Source organism: Uloborus diversus, chromosome 6 (assembly GCF_026930045.1).
Source record: "Uloborus diversus isolate 005 chromosome 6, Udiv.v.3.1, whole genome shotgun sequence".
NCBI lineage: Eukaryota > Metazoa > Arthropoda > Arachnida > Araneae > Uloboridae > Uloborus > Uloborus diversus.
Window position 1 is genome coordinate 54251014 of NC_072736.1, and position 19395 is coordinate 54270408.

The 19395-nt window shown below is 33.1% G+C and overlaps 1 protein-coding gene across 1 annotated transcript in view; it reads left to right on the forward strand.

Annotated features, from left to right (window-relative positions):
* Positions 1-308: 308 nt before the first annotated feature.
* LOC129225259 (vesicle-associated membrane protein 7-like) overlaps positions 309-19395 on the forward strand; it is a 29706-nt gene continuing 10619 nt past the window's right edge. The window contains exons 1-3 of the mRNA XM_054859843.1: positions 309-505; positions 10631-10784; positions 18290-18347. Of these exons, the coding sequence (XP_054715818.1) occupies positions 10636-10784; positions 18290-18347 (207 nt within the window). The 5' untranslated portion in view covers positions 309-505; positions 10631-10635. The remainder of the gene's footprint in view (positions 506-10630; positions 10785-18289; positions 18348-19395) is intronic.

Sequence of the window (19395 nt, forward strand, 5' to 3'; positions counted from 1 at the left end):
AGCTGTTGTCGCAACTCTGAAAACTACGTTTTCATATAGGGTGCGTTCGACGAACCTCACCGGTTAACCGGTAAGCAACCAGTTACTTACCACAGCGTTCTATGATCAACCGGTTACCTCACTGGTTACCATTCTAAGCAGTTGATTGGTTGATTGGAGCACGTGATCATTAGTTGTCACGTGATTAACTAACCGGTCGCTCTCGGTCGTGCTCATCGAACGCAACCATAGGGACTCTAAGTGGGGCTATGCTCAAAAGAAGCTTTGACACCCTGAGTTTAGTTGAGATTCGTTTGGCAACAGCTGAAAGTTGCGTAATTAAGTAAACAAGGCTTGTGACTTGAGAGACTCGAAACGAATTTCTAATTAAATAATGTTTCTCGTTATTGCTGTAACCTTGTGAAATGGTTTTTACTTTGTGTGATTAACATTGTTTTACATGTAGTGCTATATTTCCTAATTTTATTCGGAAACGACTGATAAATTGTTTACTTTCTTAGCAGAAGTAAGGAAATTTTGTTGACAAATTATCGAACAATTACATACCACGCAGGTAAAAGCAAAGGGATGTAAGTGGCTAAAATGAAATGTTGTGCGAAATTGTCAAAATTACATAATAATAAAGCTTCATTTTGTGTATATTTCAAAATTTTTGCTCGACAACAATACCTGTCAAGGCTTCATTAAACTCATTTAGCACAAAACAGGGTTTTTTCCCCTCTCGTATGCACTTCACATCTCCAAGTTTTTATTCTAGCCATTCGCAACCTCTTTGTTCCTTGGTATCGCGGGTGTAACTTACTGTGATTCGTTTGAAGTGCTATAATTCCGCTTTTTTTATAGAACAAAATATCTATTTATTATTTTTAACTGTTAATTCATTTATTTCATTTCATTGAACTTAACTACAGTTTTTTTTTAATAAAAAGAAATAGAATTAATGCATAATATGTGTTAAAGAGTTACACCTTACACATGTTTCTTCTTTTAAATCATTCATTTTTCAAGGACAAAAGCACTGCAGATTGAAAACATTTGCCTCAGAAACAAACTAAATATTATATAGATAGTACGAAGTCCAAAAAAATAACAATAAACAAATAACTACCTTCCTTTCTGGACATTTTGCTAAGTATTAAAATTAAACTGTATATGGATTTACCAATTATTTAATAGCTACTTAGAAGACTGAAATAGGCAATTAGTTGAATCAATATATTTTTTTTTCAATGTTTTTTTTTTTTTTGCTTTTGTTGGGAGAATGCTTTGATTAACTAACACATCAACAGGGGCAGCTTATACAATAGAAGCTTAATGCAGGGTTGGGAAGTGAAAAAGCTATATTGCAATTATCACATGAAATTCACCAACATGTGATAGCTGCACCATGTTACTTAAATGTACATGTACTGTACTGTAACCAAGCCTGAATATTTATAATATATTCCTGTATGCACAAGTTATTATGTGATTTTAGAATTACTAATTTTAATACTGTTCAAATTTTTATTTCTAACTTCATTGACTTTTTAAGTAATTAGTATTATTCATGTTTATGGTTTAAACTGCCCCCTCCACTGTCTCTTTAATCGTAGAGCTGTATCGTAGTTGTGAGAAACAAACTGCAAAAAATATATTTTGACATAATGTGTTTTAGGATTACAAGGAGCACGTTTTACAGGACGTTATCCACAAAATTCATTTATAGTGAAGCTTGTGCTGTAAGTTGACCACTTGCAGTGCGCTACTTTAGTGGTCAACTGTCAAAGGTTGATTTATATGATAAGTGCTATTTTGGTGCTTGAAAAAAGCGGTCAACTCAGACAGACAGGTGTTCAACTTACAAGGGTCGTCAACTTCACAAGTATTACTGTATTGTGTTTTTTTTTTTTAATTTCGACTTTTTTTTTCCCAATATATCTGAGTTTGTTGCTCTGTGATAAATAAAAGTACAGAAAAATAGGTGCAGGCAAAGATTGCAATTAAAACGATGCTTGAAAAACCCTGGGTTTTTAGTCAAAAATCTGTATACTGGTAAAAAATATACTAAAAACCAGATGGGTTTTTTCTTCAAAAAAAAAAGAAACTCTGATGTTTTTAAAATCATGATATATGGTACAATCATGATATATGGTAAAATCATGATATGGGCAATTCTACAGAAAAGGGGAAAAGGTGGCAGAATTTTAAAATAATCTTTTTCTCACAATTTTGGTATCAATGGAAAGGTAATTATCTGAAGTGTATGGAAATAACAAAAAATATGCAACAAAAGCAAAATTAACTAGAGTTCTAAGGCTTCAAATCAGGTTGTTATGATCATGTTCTTACGAGTAACTTTTTTTATACGACTTAAGAATGGCTGTTTGATACTTGCATTGTCGCATTTTTGAAATATTCTCTCTAAAATATGCTTCTCAGAACTCTCTAGAAGAGTTATATACAAAAAAATTGCAGTTTAACAGCAAAACTTAATTTTTAGGGATTTTTTCATATAAGGCATTTTTGTAATTCTACGTCCAACACCAAATTGGCTGAAAAATTATATTATGTAAAACTGAGTGGAGATTTTTACAAAATATTTTGTCAGCAAATAAAGATTTTATATTCAATTAAAAATAATCATTTAAATTAAATTTCAAAAAACTAGTTATGCTTAAATAAAAAGTCAGAAAAATTTCTACGTCCAACACCAATATTTTCCTAACTTGAAACTAGGTTTATAAGTATATGAAAATTCCTGGTTAAATTAAATAATTCACACATGCTATTCATGCCTAATTATGAATTTATATTTATATTTTACATAACATAAATTTAAAGAACATATACACAATATTTTGACTGGGGAAAATATCTGAAGATAAGAAATAAGTCTTATATGTTTATCAATTGCGATTAAAGTAGTTATGTATAAAATTATGAATATTTAAGAAGCATTAGGGTTCTCAGTTCAAAAATAACACTCCTCCCTTCCCCAGTTTTCACTTAAAAACTCTCGGGTATTTTTGGTGAACTCACAACAACCCCTGTTTGTGCCTAGAAATGCTCAGTTTCGTTTTACACAATTTGTAACCAACATCCAAATTTTTTATTATTTATTAATAAGTTAGATTTTTCTTCATTAAAATTCTACAAATCAACCTTCATTTCTTTTCACCCTAGAGATTGAGTTTTTTGTTGTTCACACAGAGATTGTAAAAAAAAAAAAAAAAAACTTGACAAAATGCATCTAATCTCTCTTGTTCTCGTTATAGTATTTTCCTTATTTTATGAGTGAAGACTTAAAATACAAATTTCCTGGAATGGTATACAGATATTGATACATTAAGGGTGTCTATCTCCCCAAAAGCAATGAGATCCCCTCTGCCCCCCCCCTCCCCAAATCCCTCAAGAACACCCAGAAGAATAATATCTGCACAGACTCCTGTTATGTATATTTTCCCCTTTTTTATGCTTTAAAATACCATAATATATAATTCCATAAACAAATTAAGAGTTAAACAGCTTTTTAAGAAGTTTATTTCATGTCGGATGTTGTCTGCTTTGCACATTCTATGTCCGACACCAACTATTCTACGTCCGACACCAAGGGAAAAAAAAATTGTGCTATTTATCCGTGAATTAATTTGGTGGAAAAGGAAAAATTATTCATATTTGAGCTTTACTTTTCAACATTCAAGTAGTCAAAAAATCTGAAAACAGTTCATTGCGCTGAAACTTGGGTTTTTTCAACGTACGTCAATTTTCAGTTCCCCTTTCATCTACGTCCGACACCAAGAGGTTTTTTATTTTTAATATTTATAGTTTGAATTTTTTTCAGAAATTCTATAAGTTTTTATATTGTTTCTACATACATAAGTATTAAGAAAAAAAATTGGCTCAGTTCATCCATTTTAACTCTGAAAAATATGAACCTTTATTGGTAAATTTCGTGCAAATTCTACGTCCGACACCGTGAAATTGCCCATATATGGATATGGAATAATTCTTCTTGAGGATTTTAACATTTAATGCATGAAAATAAAACACAATAATGCTAACAGTTAGCCTTTCATGCACCCAGCCTTCTTTTTAATATTTTGTCAAAACCTCCTTACAAGGGCGAATACAAGGGAGGGGCGATGGGGCGATCGCCCCCTCCTTGAGCCGAAAAACTAGTACTTTCTTCAAGTATATTTTTGACATTAAAATTTCAAAAACGCAATTTTACATAATCTTCGATGGTGTTAGAAGAAACGGAGCTATTCCCCGGAATTCTTCCGGAATCGAAGTTTTGAAAACGCAATCGTAGCCCATCTCTTATTACTCTGGGGATAGGGACTAGAACTTTCAATAGGATTTTTTTTGAAATTGAAGTTATAAAATCTCAATTTTAGACGATCTTAGATGGTAATTAGGGATAGGTTCAAAGGCTCACCCTGGATATGTTTTGAAAGAAACACAACTATAGGATGCCTTTGTTTACATAAGGGTAAGCGATGGGGTTCAGTACACTCTTTCGAAAGTTTAAAGAGATCAAAGTTCCAAAAAGTGCACAGTAAAAAAAAAATCGCCTCCTCCTTGAACATTTTCTGGATCCGCCCTTGCCTCCTTATCTATTTGAAAGCTTAAGAAAAAACTTAACTAACTTTTTCAAAAGGTTTCATGTAAATCTCGCTTTGAAATGTAATTTAATATTTCTGTCCTTGTCAGTAGAATGACTCAATCCCAACATAATTTTGAAAATTTAACTTTAAAATTATTTTATTCAAAAAAAAAAAAAAAATGACTGTTGAAAAATACTTGAATTTTGTATGCTGCATGTGGCATACAAAAATGAATAAATTAATTTAAATTAAAAAGAAAACTATATAAAATAAAAAAATTCCTTTTTAATGCTTTGAATTTCTCATCAGAAAGTGATTTTATAATTAAATTATTAATTTATTGAATTAATTTTTTACATGCAATATGATCTAGGTTAAATAGTGGCATTACCGATAGCAGTAGATTAATTGCATTTGAGTATAGAATTTGAGAGTACTTTTTTTGGAATCTAGTGAGAACTTATGTTCGCAGTGAGATTGAATTTGTTGTATGATTAGTTTATTGCAACAGTTCCCAACCGGGGGTTCCGAACCCCTGGGATTCGCGAGGGGTAAAAAGGGGGTTTGCAAAAATAATATTGTAATGGCCGAATTTTATCATGCTTGCTAATCGAAATGAAGTTCTAAGTTTAAGCATTTTTATTCATTTATTCATTTGTTTCTTACTCCAATCCAGTCATCGGCAAAAGGTTTTAAGTCATCAAAGATCTCCAGAAGAGAACAAGTTGTAATAGTTTGCTTTCATATTGGTCATACCAGATTTTTTCATAGATATTTGTTTCAAAAATCTCTAGTGTCTGTCATAGACATCTCTTGTGTCAGAAAAATACTTTTTAAATTTTATTACCAATTTGGACAACATTTCTATGTAAAAAAAGAATAAATAAGGTAAACACACCAGTAGTGTTTTCAGTAAATTACCGCCTTATAGCCAGGGCTAAGGCAGAAATACATATACTCAGGAACATTGAAAATAGCACCACAAGAAGGAAGCATTAGATTGAAGTGAAATTTAATATACAGAATAATACAGGTGAGAGATACACTTGATTCCGAAAATCCAGGCATTTAAACAAATGCAGTCTAAGAAATGAGAAAAATACAGTACTACTTCACCAGTGCATTGGACCTCCTTTTGCTGCAATACATGCCGCAACACCAATCGGCATTCAGCTAATTAAATGTCTGATGTTATCCTGAGGCAGATAGACCCCCAAATTTTGAACAGCCACTCCCAAATCTTGCACAGAGAAGCACGGTGGCATCTTGTGTTTCAGCCGATCCCCATACATGCTCAAAACGGGACAAGTTGAGGGAGTAGCTGGCTATGGAAAAGTCTCAAAAGGACGTAAGAGGTCTTCAGCAACTCTAGTTGTATGTGGGCAAGCATTATCTTGCTGGAAAATAGCCCCTGGGAGACCAGTTAGGAGGAGTCCTACATGTGGTTGCAGAATGTCTTTAACATAATGCTGGTCCGCTAAGGTTCTACGTACCACAGCTAGAGTGGATCGAGTATTCTGGGCTATGGCTCCCAGACCAATATGCTCGCTGTTCAGGCTGTGTATCGTGCGATAGAATGGGTTTGATGATACCTTTCTCCAGGGCCCCTCTACACTTGCGCGGTTATCATCTGACCTCAAAATGAACTGGGATTCATCACTGAATACCATCTTTTGCCAGTCAGAGACATTCTCCCTCTCTCTGACTTTGCACTATTATAGACAAAGTTGCCTATGTTTTAGCGTTAAAGAGAGTACACAAAAAGGACGCTTGGACAGCAGATTCATTGCCGCAATACGTCTGAAAATATTCGGGGAAAAACTGCTACCCCTACACCTGCTTGTGTGGTAGAACGAGCCACTGTGGGATCCACGAGCGCTTGCCGCACGATCTTTCAATCCTCTCTCCTCCTCGTCTTCCTGGTCACTCCAGACTCGGTTTTTTGCACCCAGGTACCATGTTGTGTCCACTGCCTACAACAGTTTCTAACAGAACACTCCGAACGATCCACCTGAGTAGCAACACGGCTCGTCGACCAACCTGCATTTTTCATACCGATGCTCAAACTCGCTTAACTGTAGGAAACGTTTCCTAACTCATCTACCTGGCATCCCTTCACTCATTAAGGCTCTCCAACAATCTGGATGCAATCGTAACTCATTTATAAATCTTAAATTATGCACTGGTTTATGTAACACCTTTTTCCCGATTGCACCGACACTGTAGGGTAAATGGTCCTGTGCATTGACACCTAACTTGGATCATTTGCATATCAGATGTCACTCTTTTTATATGCAAAATTCCTTAGTGTAAAATACACCGCCAGCTCAGTCATTCCACCCAAGGGCTGCAGTTTGGTGCTTATTAGTACTCATCAGCCCGGAATAGGCATAGGTTCGGTTTCAAACCATTGCTTGGGTCACACATCTGGCCAGTGCTAATTTTATATTAGCTACCAGTTTGTATGGCTCCCTTAAGAGGTTTTCCACCGCCAGCTCAGTCACTTCCTATTCCAGACTGATAAGTGCTAATAAGCACGGAACTGCAGTCCTCGGGTGGAATGACTGAGCTGGTGGTGTATTTTTTACGTATTTCTACCTTAGCCCTGGCTATAGGGCAGTAACTTACTGAAAATACCATGCCTTGCCTGTAGTCTTCGAGTTGAACCGAACCATAGCTTAAGTCACTTGTCTGGCCAGTGCTAATTTTTATGTTAGCTACCAGTTTGTATGGCTCCCTTAAGAGGTTTCCCACCTCCAGCTCAGTCACTTCCTATTCCAGACTGATAAGTGCTAATAAGCACGGAACTGCAGTCCTCGGGTGGAATGACTGAGCTGGTGGTGTATTTTTTACGTATTTCTGCCTTAGCCCTGGCTATAGGGCGGTAACTTACTGAAAATACCATGCCTTGCCTGTAGTTTTCGAGTTGAACCGAACCATAGCTTTAGTCACTTGTCTGGCCAGTGCTAATTTTTATGTTAGCTACCAGTTTGTATGACTCTTGTCTCCCTTAAGAGGTTTTCCACCTCCAGCTCAGTCACTTCCTATTCCGGGCCTATGAGTGCTAATAAGCACGAAACTGCAATCTTCTGGTGGAATGACTGAGCTGGCAGTGTATTTTATGTACAGCAGTAGGCAAGGCCGTATCCAGAAATTTTTTTCGGAAGGGGCCCAGATTCGCACATTGCCCTAACACATACATACACAGATATACATATAGACACACATACACGCTTAAAAATATTTAACATTGAAGATGTTTTTTGTCTCGATGTTTTATGATTCCACTGTTGAACTCTTGTTGTTTTTATTTTAATTTCTTATAATTCTGTTATTCACCTTGTAGTGGGGGGTGAGGATAACAAGAGAGTGTCCATTTAAGTCGGATGTAAAGAATCATAATTTCAAGGGCTCCGGGGGTTTCCCCCGTGAAATTTTTTTTGAAAAATAGATGTAAAATCTATTTTGAGGCCTTATATGAGGTAATTGAGACTACAAAAAAAATGAAGAAAAATAGGCAAACAAAGTCTTTTAAAAGTTATGCATTCTTTTGCAAATCAAGATCAATCAAAATAAAAATTGCTTACTTGACAAATCATTGACATTATTCGACAGAGAGGAAAAACGAGAGGGGAGTAAAGAGAAGCACATCGTCATTTGCTCATATAGGCTTTTAGCATAGTTTGTTTTGATCACTTCCCCAACATCCCCCCCTGCCCTTTTTCATCAAATGTCTTACAGTACAAAAATTGTACAAAATGGTTTAAAAGAAATGGCATAGAGATTCAGGTAATAAGAATGAAAGAGTAATATTCTGGCCCTTTGGAAAATTCATACTTTATTTTCTGGGTAAGAGACAAAATTGAAGTACTTTTCAAAGAATTTCAAAAACTTAAATAATTTTCAAAGACTCTAGAACATTTGAAATTGTTTAAAGCACTTTATTTGCACTTTTCAGAAGTTGATTGCACAGTCTTACAAAATGATTATAAGTTTGTAAGACATACCCATTTTAAGTTTAAAATAAATGTAACGAAATATTTCTCAAAACAATTTTTTTTTTCAATCACAAGTAGTGCAGAAATTGAAATAGAGTACAGCAAGTGTTATTGTTTTCCCATGCTTAAGATATTAATAGTATGTAGTAGAAGTAAGATAAAAACAAGCAATTGCAAAAAAACTTTGAAAATACTGAATTTGGTATTAAAAAAAATGGCAAGACATGGAACATATCAGTTACAAAAATTTATCTTGCAAAGTTCGCAAAGTCAAAATGCGAGAACCATAATTTTTGCATTTTTTACTCAGGATGTATCAAGAAGCTGAATTTGGCACATATTGATAACCAGAGCTTAATCAGAAACTAGTCGCCCAGCCCTTGGGGAGTCCCCGAATCAAAATAGGTGCTGTGTAAGTTTTATAAGAGTCTTAGAGGGAGGAGGGCAGAGGGAGAAGGGACATCTGTTGACCCGAGCCTGAAGGGGGCACAATATTATTAAAACGAGGGGTGAATATAGGGGCAAACAATATGGAGGGAGCCCGAAAAAATATTTGTGACAGGCCCCAAAATTTCTGTGCACGCCCCTGGAGGAGGGCAAGTCTACCAAACTGACAAGGAGCCTGCCTTAGCCCTGGACGGCTCTGAATTGAATTGGGAAAGAGAGCAGGAAGTCCTAATTAAGGGTCTAAATTAGGGCCGGATTTGGAAGTGTGGAGTCCCCGGGGCAACAAAGGAGTGGAGGCCCCTAATCAGGGTTGGAAAAAATCATCATATTTTCAAAAATGTACGATACTTTGATATATATCCGAATATTTATATATATAAGTATATATCTGATATTTTCGACCCGTGAAAGTTAGGATATTTTGCAAAAATTTTATAGTGGGGGCCCTTTTGTTGTGGAGGCCCCGGTGCAATAGCCCCGCCTTCCCTCCCTTAAATCTGGCCCTGGTCTAAATTTCAAGTATGCTTTGCAGCTAATGAAAACTAGAATTGCTTTTTCTGTATTTCTTCAAAATTTCACTCGTTTAATTGTTACAGAATTAATAATGAAAAAACTTTGTTATTTTCCTTTTCTGACGTTAGAAATAAAAAAAAAACATTCTTCTGTTACATAGTACAAAATATTTTGGGTTTTGGGGAGGGGGGCAGGCCAGTCCCCCCACCCTGGATACGGCCCTGCCAGTAGTGGTTAGTGCTTCAGAGTGCATCAGCAGTGGCCACTTCAAGGTTTATGTTTATATTTGAAAAAATAGGATTCCATATTTCCCAATGCATTTAAATGTGCAGAAGGTGATATCTCCAGCAAGTTTGATGCAGTTTTGAATCCATTGGGAGACCTGCAATTATATTTTTTCAAATGTAAACCTTCAAGTGGCCACTACTGGTGTGTTTAACTTCCAGAAACAAATTAAATGATGAACTTAATGTAAAAGTGAAACTGGCAGAGCCAATTTTCGATGGGCTTCTTAATTCCACTACTGTACCATTAGAAGTTTTTTCAAAGTTGAAGGAATCTCAACAAAGAATAATTACTGGGTGTTTGTTCTTTGTTGAATTTATTTTAAATTAATTTTCTAGCTCTTATTTAAGATTGTTGAAACATTTGCTTTTATAATTAGCACATATGAGGCAGTGAGAAGCAAAGGGATGTACATGGACATTTTCAAGTTTTGAGTAAAACACATTTAAAGATAACATCCTAGGTAGGCTTTCATTGAAATTTTTTCTAAATCATGCTGTATAGCAGCAACTACCAGGTATACTAGTACCATCTCTTCTTCCAAGACAGAGGAGAGGTTCACCTACCATGTGTACTGGTTATCTCAAAATTTTTTATTTTACCACTTACATAAAAAGGTTGGGAATCCCTGGTTTATTGAATTAGAGTGTTATTTGTTGTTGTGCTTTTAAAGAATTATCCTACTGTTTAATATTTTACTGATTTATTTGATAATTATCCATGAAGTTTTTTAACAATTAATAACTGTCAAATTTATAATGAAAATAAGATCTTTTAGTATTTATGTATATGTTTTAGGAAAAATGCCTATTTTATATTCTGTTGTGGCCCATGGGACCTCGGTTTTGGCCAAATTTGCTCAATGTGTTGGAAATTTTTCTGACGTAACAGAGCAAATAATGTCTAAAATATCTCCAGAACAGGTATCAAGACTCACTTATTCTCATGGAAGGTATTTTAAAATTTTGTTTGTTACTTTTTGTTTTTCTTAGTAAAAGCTAATTTCTAGCTAATTTTGTATTAGAAGTGCTCTTCATATATTGTGTAATATAACATTTGCACACTACGGCTACTTACTGCATATTAATAGTTTACTAGCACAGTGACAGGGCTTCCAAATGGTCCTCTTTTCCCGCCAAAATCCATTTTTAACGGTAAAGTCCGCTTTTGACAGCTTTTTAACATTTTGGTCTGTTTAGTCTGCTTTTACTTAAATCAGATTTTTCATTATGTTAAAAGATAGTGTGTGCTGATGTTTGTTATGCCTAAACACACGACTGCGGTGCACAGTGGTTCAAGGGCGGAAAAAATAGCCATTTTTAAGTTTTAAGATAAAAAATATGTCATGTCATAATTACTTACCCCTTTAGTTGTAACTTACTCCATAAGAGTTTTTCGGAAAAAAAAAATTCGTTATTTCAAAAAAGAGCCAAGATTGTTGATCAATTATGTTTTTGCTTTTTTCGGAGCTTCCCCTTATTTGATAAAAATGAAACAACGTTGTTTAAAAGCACAGAAAGGATAAAAAGTTTATAAAAACGCAGACATGTTTTGGAGGCAATAGCCTCCGTAACATGTCTGCGTTTTTATAAACTTTTTATCCTTTCTGTGCTTTTAAACGTTGTTTCATTTTTATCCAATTTACCTGCACAGAGCTATCGCTTTTCAATCTCCCCCTTATACTTCAGTTTTGATTCATATGTTCAATAAGTATAACTAAAATTAAATAAAAGTCCTTTCTGATTGGTTTATCACACTAATAGGATGCATATTTCATTGTAATTAAAAATTAAAAAAAACCATCAAAATTGAAATCTACCTGAAATTAAAAAACATTATTTGCCAAAAAATATAACGAAAAATATTGTTGAATATACTTTTATCGGCGGCTTCCGGTGGGCTAAAATTTACATATATGAATAGTTTAAACCTTCCTGTAAATGAACAAAAATATTTTAGCTGCGACCACCTGCGACTGTTGTCGTGGCAGGTATTTTAAGTTTTATTTTGCTGTTTAGAAACACCAACTGGGAAATAACTTGTCATTGTATGATGGAGGAAAATTGCTTTTTTAGCAAAGAGATTGGCTGTCAAATTTGACGTGTTCCAAAAAATATCTGTACCTTAAAACCAAACTAACGTAAGCACGTTCACTACTTTGCAGGAGTGCGTAAACAAGTTTGTTTATGTAATAAACGTTACGTAGTTGGGTACGTAGACTAAAAGTAATTTTAGAACTAAAGTACAACAACAAAACAGAATTTTACCAATCTATTGTATTCCATCAAAGCTAATAAAACTGGCAAGAAAGCGCAGACGATAATTTAAAAAAAATAAAAAATAAACTTACTATTCTTTTTGAATATTTAAAAAAAAAAACTTTTAATTTTTCATCAAATAACTACGGTTAGGAAACAGAAGTTATTTTATTAAGAGAGTTAACCTTCACTCTTTTTTTTTCATTGAGAATCTGATCAAATGATAGATTTCAATTTCAAAGCAAATGATAATTTGAATTGATGTCCGTTAAGTTATTGGATCAGTTTTGGCTACTATGCTTATGAAGTCAAAATTCATTCCAGCTATTATTATAAAGATTGCAAGCTCAGTTTAGTTAGTTTAAATTAAAATGGAAAAATTCGCCATTTCTTATAACAAATTAGTTGAAATGCTAATTTCAAATGATTGGGAAATTTCTGAATATCTAGGAATTATCATTAACAAATATCCTGGTACGTCTGGCGAATTTATGGAGCAAATTGAACTTAAACTATGTTAAACTTTTTTGCCTAGCTTTACTAGAAAATGGAAATTGCTATCCCATAATAACGAGCGATTTTTGAAACAGAATGAAAACTTGCTAAAAGGGACATTTTCAGTCAAACTGGAGTCACAAATGATACCCATGGACAACAAACCAGAACCTTCATCACATGCGTACTGTGAACCGGAACCTACATTACATACGTTTCTTTATTGGACGTAAAGAAAAACCTTTTGACCAGTGCTGCGAGAGAGCAAAACTAATCAAAATAAAGAAACTGTGTGAAACTTTTCCAGAAGAGTTAATTTCTTCAGCAGCTAGAAAAAGTCAGAATTCTTCGAAACCTGAAAGCTTACACCAGAAAAAGCTTTAAGTTTAATATTAGATGCCATTTTATCTAAACACCAGTACCAAATTATTAGAATAGCCACTTTGGAGCTAAGCTATGACATTTTTCCATCGTACCACAAAGTTTTAGAAAAGCAAAGAAAGAATGTTATCCTTCAGATTTTGAAATACTTGAATGTGGATCAAGTGTAAATTTACAGAAATTATTAGATCATACCGCTACAAGAATCTTTCAAACAAAAAGTTAAGGAGAATTGTCAACAATGGTACCAGAATTAACATTGTGTTCTAAATGAGGATGTGACGTTTCATCAGAGCCCAGTGAATATAAACAAACGTTTCAGGAAGATTGGATGCAAACATATTTTTGACATTGTTAGTTCCTCTTCATTTACATGAGAAAGGAAACATGTCCGAAGTGCATTGGAAGAACATTAGAACATCATCAACCAGTTACTGCAGACTTGTTAGATTCCAAATCTTGAAAGACACACCTGAAGTGACGAGAAATGAAATTTCTCGAATGGAAACGGACGTACAAAATCTTACTGAAACAGTGATCCACTTGAGAGGGAAAACATTTAATGTAGGTCATGAACTAATATTTACCATGATCGATGGAAAAGTTACTCAAACAGTATCTCAAACCCCATCAATGGCAGTTTGTTGCATTTGTCAAGCAAAACTGTCCGAGATGAACAACTTAGATGCTGTTCGATCTAAACCTGAAAATGCCCATCTTCTTAGTCTGAGAATGTCACCTTTGCATGCTCGAATTAAATTTATGGAGTGCATACTCCATATTGCATACAACAGTTCATTTAAACAATGGAGAACAAATGCTGACACAAGAAAAGAAAAAGAAGATACAAGACGAATTTTTCCGGAGAATTGGTTTGAAAGTGGACATAGTTAAATAGAGCGAATGGGTTCTACTAAAGACATTAATACATCACGAAGATTTTTTGTTGATCCAGAACAAACTTCTGATATTACTGGAGTAAATGAAGAGCTGATAAATCGGTTTTCAGTCATTCTGCAAGCAATAAATTCTGGTGTTCCAATCGATCCTGATAAGTTTGGAAGGTATTGTTGGACAATTGCAGAGCTTTACATACAACTGTATGGATAGTATTACATGCCGAATACAGTTCATAAAGTTTTAGTACATGGTGAAAAGATTATAACAGCTGCTTTATTACCCATTGGGATATTGACAGAAGAAGCGCAAGAAGTACGTAATAAAGCCTATCGTGTATACAGACAAAAACACTTCAGAAAATGTTCACATACACTAACTAATAAAGATGTTATGCACATTCTGTTGCCGACATCTGATCCTTACTTAAGCAGTGTTCGAACACTACCAAAAAAACCTGATCACGACTTAAATGACGAAGTAAAACCTTTATGGTTTTGACAATATGTAAATGATTGTTCCTTTTTAATAATTTTTATTTCTTTTTTATTAATAATAAAATAAGTAATATTGTTTTATGGGGCATTCCACAGTATTTTGGACGTTATGTAGAGTCCGTAACGTGACCTTTTTTCGCCATAACTTTTTAATTTACCGTTTGATTTGCAAATTATTTTAATTTGAGCTGGTGTGTTGGTAGGAAAAGATCAAAATAAAATAATATGCTAATCAAACAGTAAATTAAAAAGTTATGGCAAAAAAGGTCACATTACGGACTCTACATAAATGTTAAAAATACCTTGGAATGCCCCTTAAAGATATTATACACAAAACGTGTTTATCATTTTCTGAACATCATTCAATTTAATAAATTATCTTCAACTCTACCAAATATAAATTTGCTTAATAATTATTTCATAAACCGTGTACTACATTAATTGTATCAAAATCCGAAGTACAGATAATAAAAATTATGTGATTTTTCACTGAACTAATTTTTTTTAGTAACCTACAGTATGCAGAAATAAAATATTGATTATCCAGAAACTTGACTTGTATGAGCAAAGGAGCTTGAAAAAATTCGAAGCGACTAAGCGAATTTAATAAAATATACTTCTTACAAATTTCTGTCCCTTTCAACCACTTTTTCTTTACAAATTGTGATTTTGAGGCCTATTAATGTTCATTTCTTTGTTTTATTTTTCCAATTCTATTATCATACAACAATTTCCAACTTATATTATAAATTTTGCATAGACTTTTTTGAGAATATTCAAAGTTAATGGATTTTTTCCGCTTTTCTGCCGTTTTGAACCACTATGTGGCGCCTTGTTTCTATCCAATCTGACTTTCCCGTATTATTTCGCTTCAGATTGACATCATTACTCCTTGTTCAACTGCTGCAGCATGGAAATCTAGCAAATGGAGAGGCTTGAGGGAGGGGTTATGATGTCTTCGTACGCCCTTGAAAAGTGCTTAAAAAAAATCATTTTCAAGTGCTTGAAAACCTTGAAAAAAAAATGTGAAATTTTTTTTAAATGCTTGAAATCAGTAGAAAATCATTGATTTGCTCTTAAATGCTTTTCAAGAACAGTTCATCAGTGCAGTTTTCTGAACTTATGATCGATATACAGCATCGCGAAAAAAAAAGCTTCCTGTGTTTGCGAGTTCAATCTTTCTGCATCTTGTTAATATTTTGATATTTTTTACAATTAGAAGTTATGGTTAACATACATTACCTGAGATTAGCTTATTTTATGTTTAATTTCAATAGATAATAAAGTACTTTTTATATCTATTATATATAAACTTACTCGAACTTTGCCGAAAATTGCTTGTTGAGTTTGAGATTTCAATCTCTTTGCGTTTCGTAAATATTTTGCTATTTTGGGGCAGTCAAAAGTTATTTTGACATACGGCATCTTAGATTAGTTTATTTTATGTTTAATCTCAATAGATAATGAACTTTCTTATTTTTGGAACCGTGGCAACATTACACTTACTCCGACTTCGCGGAAAATTGCTTGTAGTGTTCTATATTTCAAACTTTTTGCATCTTGTAAATATTTTAAAACTTTGGGCAATCGAATGTTATTTTTACTTATGCTATCTTAGACGAGCATATTTTATGTTTAATTTTAGTAAATAATAAATAAATTTATTTTTGGTAAACATGCCAACAGTGAAAGTACTTCACGAAAATTTGATTTTCGTGTTCAAGATTTCAATCCTTTTGCATCTTGGAATTATTTTAATATTTTTGGAAACTGGAAACTATTTTGACATGTGCTATTTCAAATTATATTATTTAGTTTCTTTCTTAAAAAACTAAAAACTGAATTACTTTTGTATTTCTTTGTATCCTTATTTGTTATTGAAAATACTCATAATGAGTATTTTCAATTTGAAAATATAGCTCTGTGAATCCAAACTGCACATTAATTGACTACATTAAGTTATTCAGTAAATCAGGCTCAAATTTATGTTCTGCATATTTACCACTTAAGCAGCATTTGCATATTTTTGGATGTCGCGACTTCAATAAAACATTTTCTTTCTTAGTAATTTATTTTCAATAAGTTGGTGGCAGAACAATTAATGCCTACATGTGAAGAAATGATTTGGATACTTAGCATACTAATACGGGATTTAACATACCTCTTTTATTTTTGAACTTAGGCAGCAGCGTAGCCAGAAATCACCTCCCGGGCTGGGTATTGGGTCAGAAACTCTCATATGTATATAAACTACCATAGTTGGGTTGGAAATATCTGTTAAAAACAAGGGCTCCGGGGGGGGGAGGGGGGGGTTCCTTCACGGCCTCTAAACTATATCTTCTCATCTTGCAGTACCTTGTATCAAAATGAATTCTGTTTAAACTGGTTACGTGAAAAATTTTGTAAATGACTATATGCTAAGTTGTTTACTGTAAAAAAACTGTACCTGAAAGGTCTTAACCAGGTATGCACTGATTCATAGTTCACTTAGCTGATTATTTATAATCAGCCAGTTTTCACCTGTTAATTAGTAGAAAATTTATTTTTCAGTTAAAATTACTCTGTAAGATCGTAAGTTACATGCTTCCTTGTCAATCCCCCCCACCATCCAAATGTTTGTAAATAATTAATTCAATGGATAGAAAGTTCATTTGTACAGAAGGTGATAAGGAATTGTATCATTAAAAATCATTACTATGATTAATTAACGAATTATCTTCACGGATTTAGCAGTATGTAGCTAATTTACTTTTTGGTACTTCTCTGGGTTTAACTATGAGTGGTCCTTCCAAGGTCCTCTTTTTAATCCTAACTGGTCCTCTTTAGTCTCCCCCTGCAGTAACCACCATTTATAAAGTCACTGAATTATAAAACCAGCCACTTTTTAATATCAAATCTGGAAAAGCAGAATCATTGCAATTTCAAAATGTATTAAAACCGTCCTTTAATAAAAATTACTATCACCATTTCATGAAATCAAGCTTTAGGACAGCATGCGAAAAAAATTGATTAAGACAATTAAAAATGTGTTAAAAATTGCAACAAACAATAATAAAGTTATGTCACACCAAGAAGTGGAGGAATTTGTCTTGGTAGATGAATAAATCGCAGTATCAAATTCTCCCTCAATAGAGTATAACACTTGATATTATACAATGCACACTGTAGCGCAAGGAGGAGAATGTAATGTTCAAAGTTAAAAAATTTTTTTATAAACTTTCTAATGATATTGTTCGAGGTTAGTACACAAGAGAATAACTCACCGCGAGAGGGAGCCAATGTCGGCGCATGCTCCACAGTAACTATGTTCAGTCTAAGTTTTGATCTCATCATGTAAACATGTTGTAAATACTTAAAGTTGTAAATATTGTGGTTTAAATTTGTTCAATTATTGTGCCTACACCTTGCATGTACGGTGACAGATATTGAATTTTTACTCTCAAATTACGTTAATCAAAGAACAATATGCCAATATTTTAAAACACTTGTGCAAATAATAATAATAATAATAAAAAAAACCTTCATGTTTAGTTTTGTATCCACTTCAAGTTAAAAAAAATGAAGTAATTCATTTTTAATAATTAATCAAGTCCGTCGCTTTCTAAAACCATGTCCTTAGAGAAACAAATGATTTTAATAAGCAGCAGACAATCTATTATTAAAGTAGTCAAGGAATATAATTTAATTTTTTTAAACTTCAATTAGAAGATCATTAGTAATTTTGTTTCATCTAGAAAATAAATAAGAATGTGTTTACATAAAAATGTGACATGAAATGCACTTACCTTTAGTAATTCTACTTTTTCCGAGTTATATGTTTATAAATAAAAGCAAATTTCTTAATTTGCTGCATTTTAATTTGTATAGGAACTATTTAAAGTTCTGAATTGATTGTTTTAATTTGTTAACATTTTTTTGTTTTTTTGTAGCTATCTTTTCCATTACGTATATGAAGATGAAATTGTTTATTTATGCATTACTGATGATGTAAGTTTATTTTTGTTTTCATGATGTAATTATTCAATTTCACTAAATTGCAAGTAATTTTATGCGTGAAATATCTAAAAGTGTAATTGTTTTTATTGTCTGTTTGATAAAATAAATAGCTAATGCACCAAGGGTCTGGCCAGAGGATATTTGGGTCCGTTAACGGATCCATCACAAAAATCCGATCAACCAAAATCGAACTCTTCACAAAATTCTGATAAACAAGAACGGATCTTTCACAAATTGTTTATTGAGAGAGCAAATCTGAAAGCAAAATAATGCATATTAAAGCGATATTTTTTGGAACCTTTTTTAAAGTCAAATTAGAGGGATCAGCTTATACAAAATCTGCTAATTTTGCAAAGAAAAAAAATTGGCACTCTTGTGATGCTCCTGCAAGCAATAAATAATTGTTACTGCCAAAAAAATACAATGCTTGTCATTTGTTTCTTGGAAAGAAATTAACAGCTGAAAATAAGTTTGGTTTTAAATAATTTTGTTTGTTTGTTTTATCACAGCTAATTAGCAGCAGTGTTGTTGTAAACGAAATGAACTTTAGAACTGCAAAGAGATAGTAAGTATGGGGAAAAAATATGATTGCTTCAGATAGGGTTACCAACTTCAAAATTATCGCCATTTAGCATTTGGCACCATTTAGCATCTGGCGTTAAACCTTTATAATGACTTGATTAGAAAATATTCTCACCAGTTTACCAGGTACTATGTTTAACTGTTATTTTGAGAGAAAATTATTTGGGTTTGATTTTTTGATGCTAACAAAGATGATACTTTAAATAAGCTCTTTTACTTGCCATTTTTTTTCTGTAAATGTCTACATTTTGAAAAATGCAATCTTTTAACATCCAGTATGAGAATCATATTTTGTTCTTTTTTCAAGCTAACTTCGCTTAATTAGGATGCAAATAAATGAAAAGTCTCTATTTTTGTTAGAACTCTCATTTCAAGTTTTTAAAGCAAAATTCCATTTTCTTTTATGAGTCAAAAATTAAAATGATGAATCGATGGCTTATCTTTTTTTTTTTTTTTT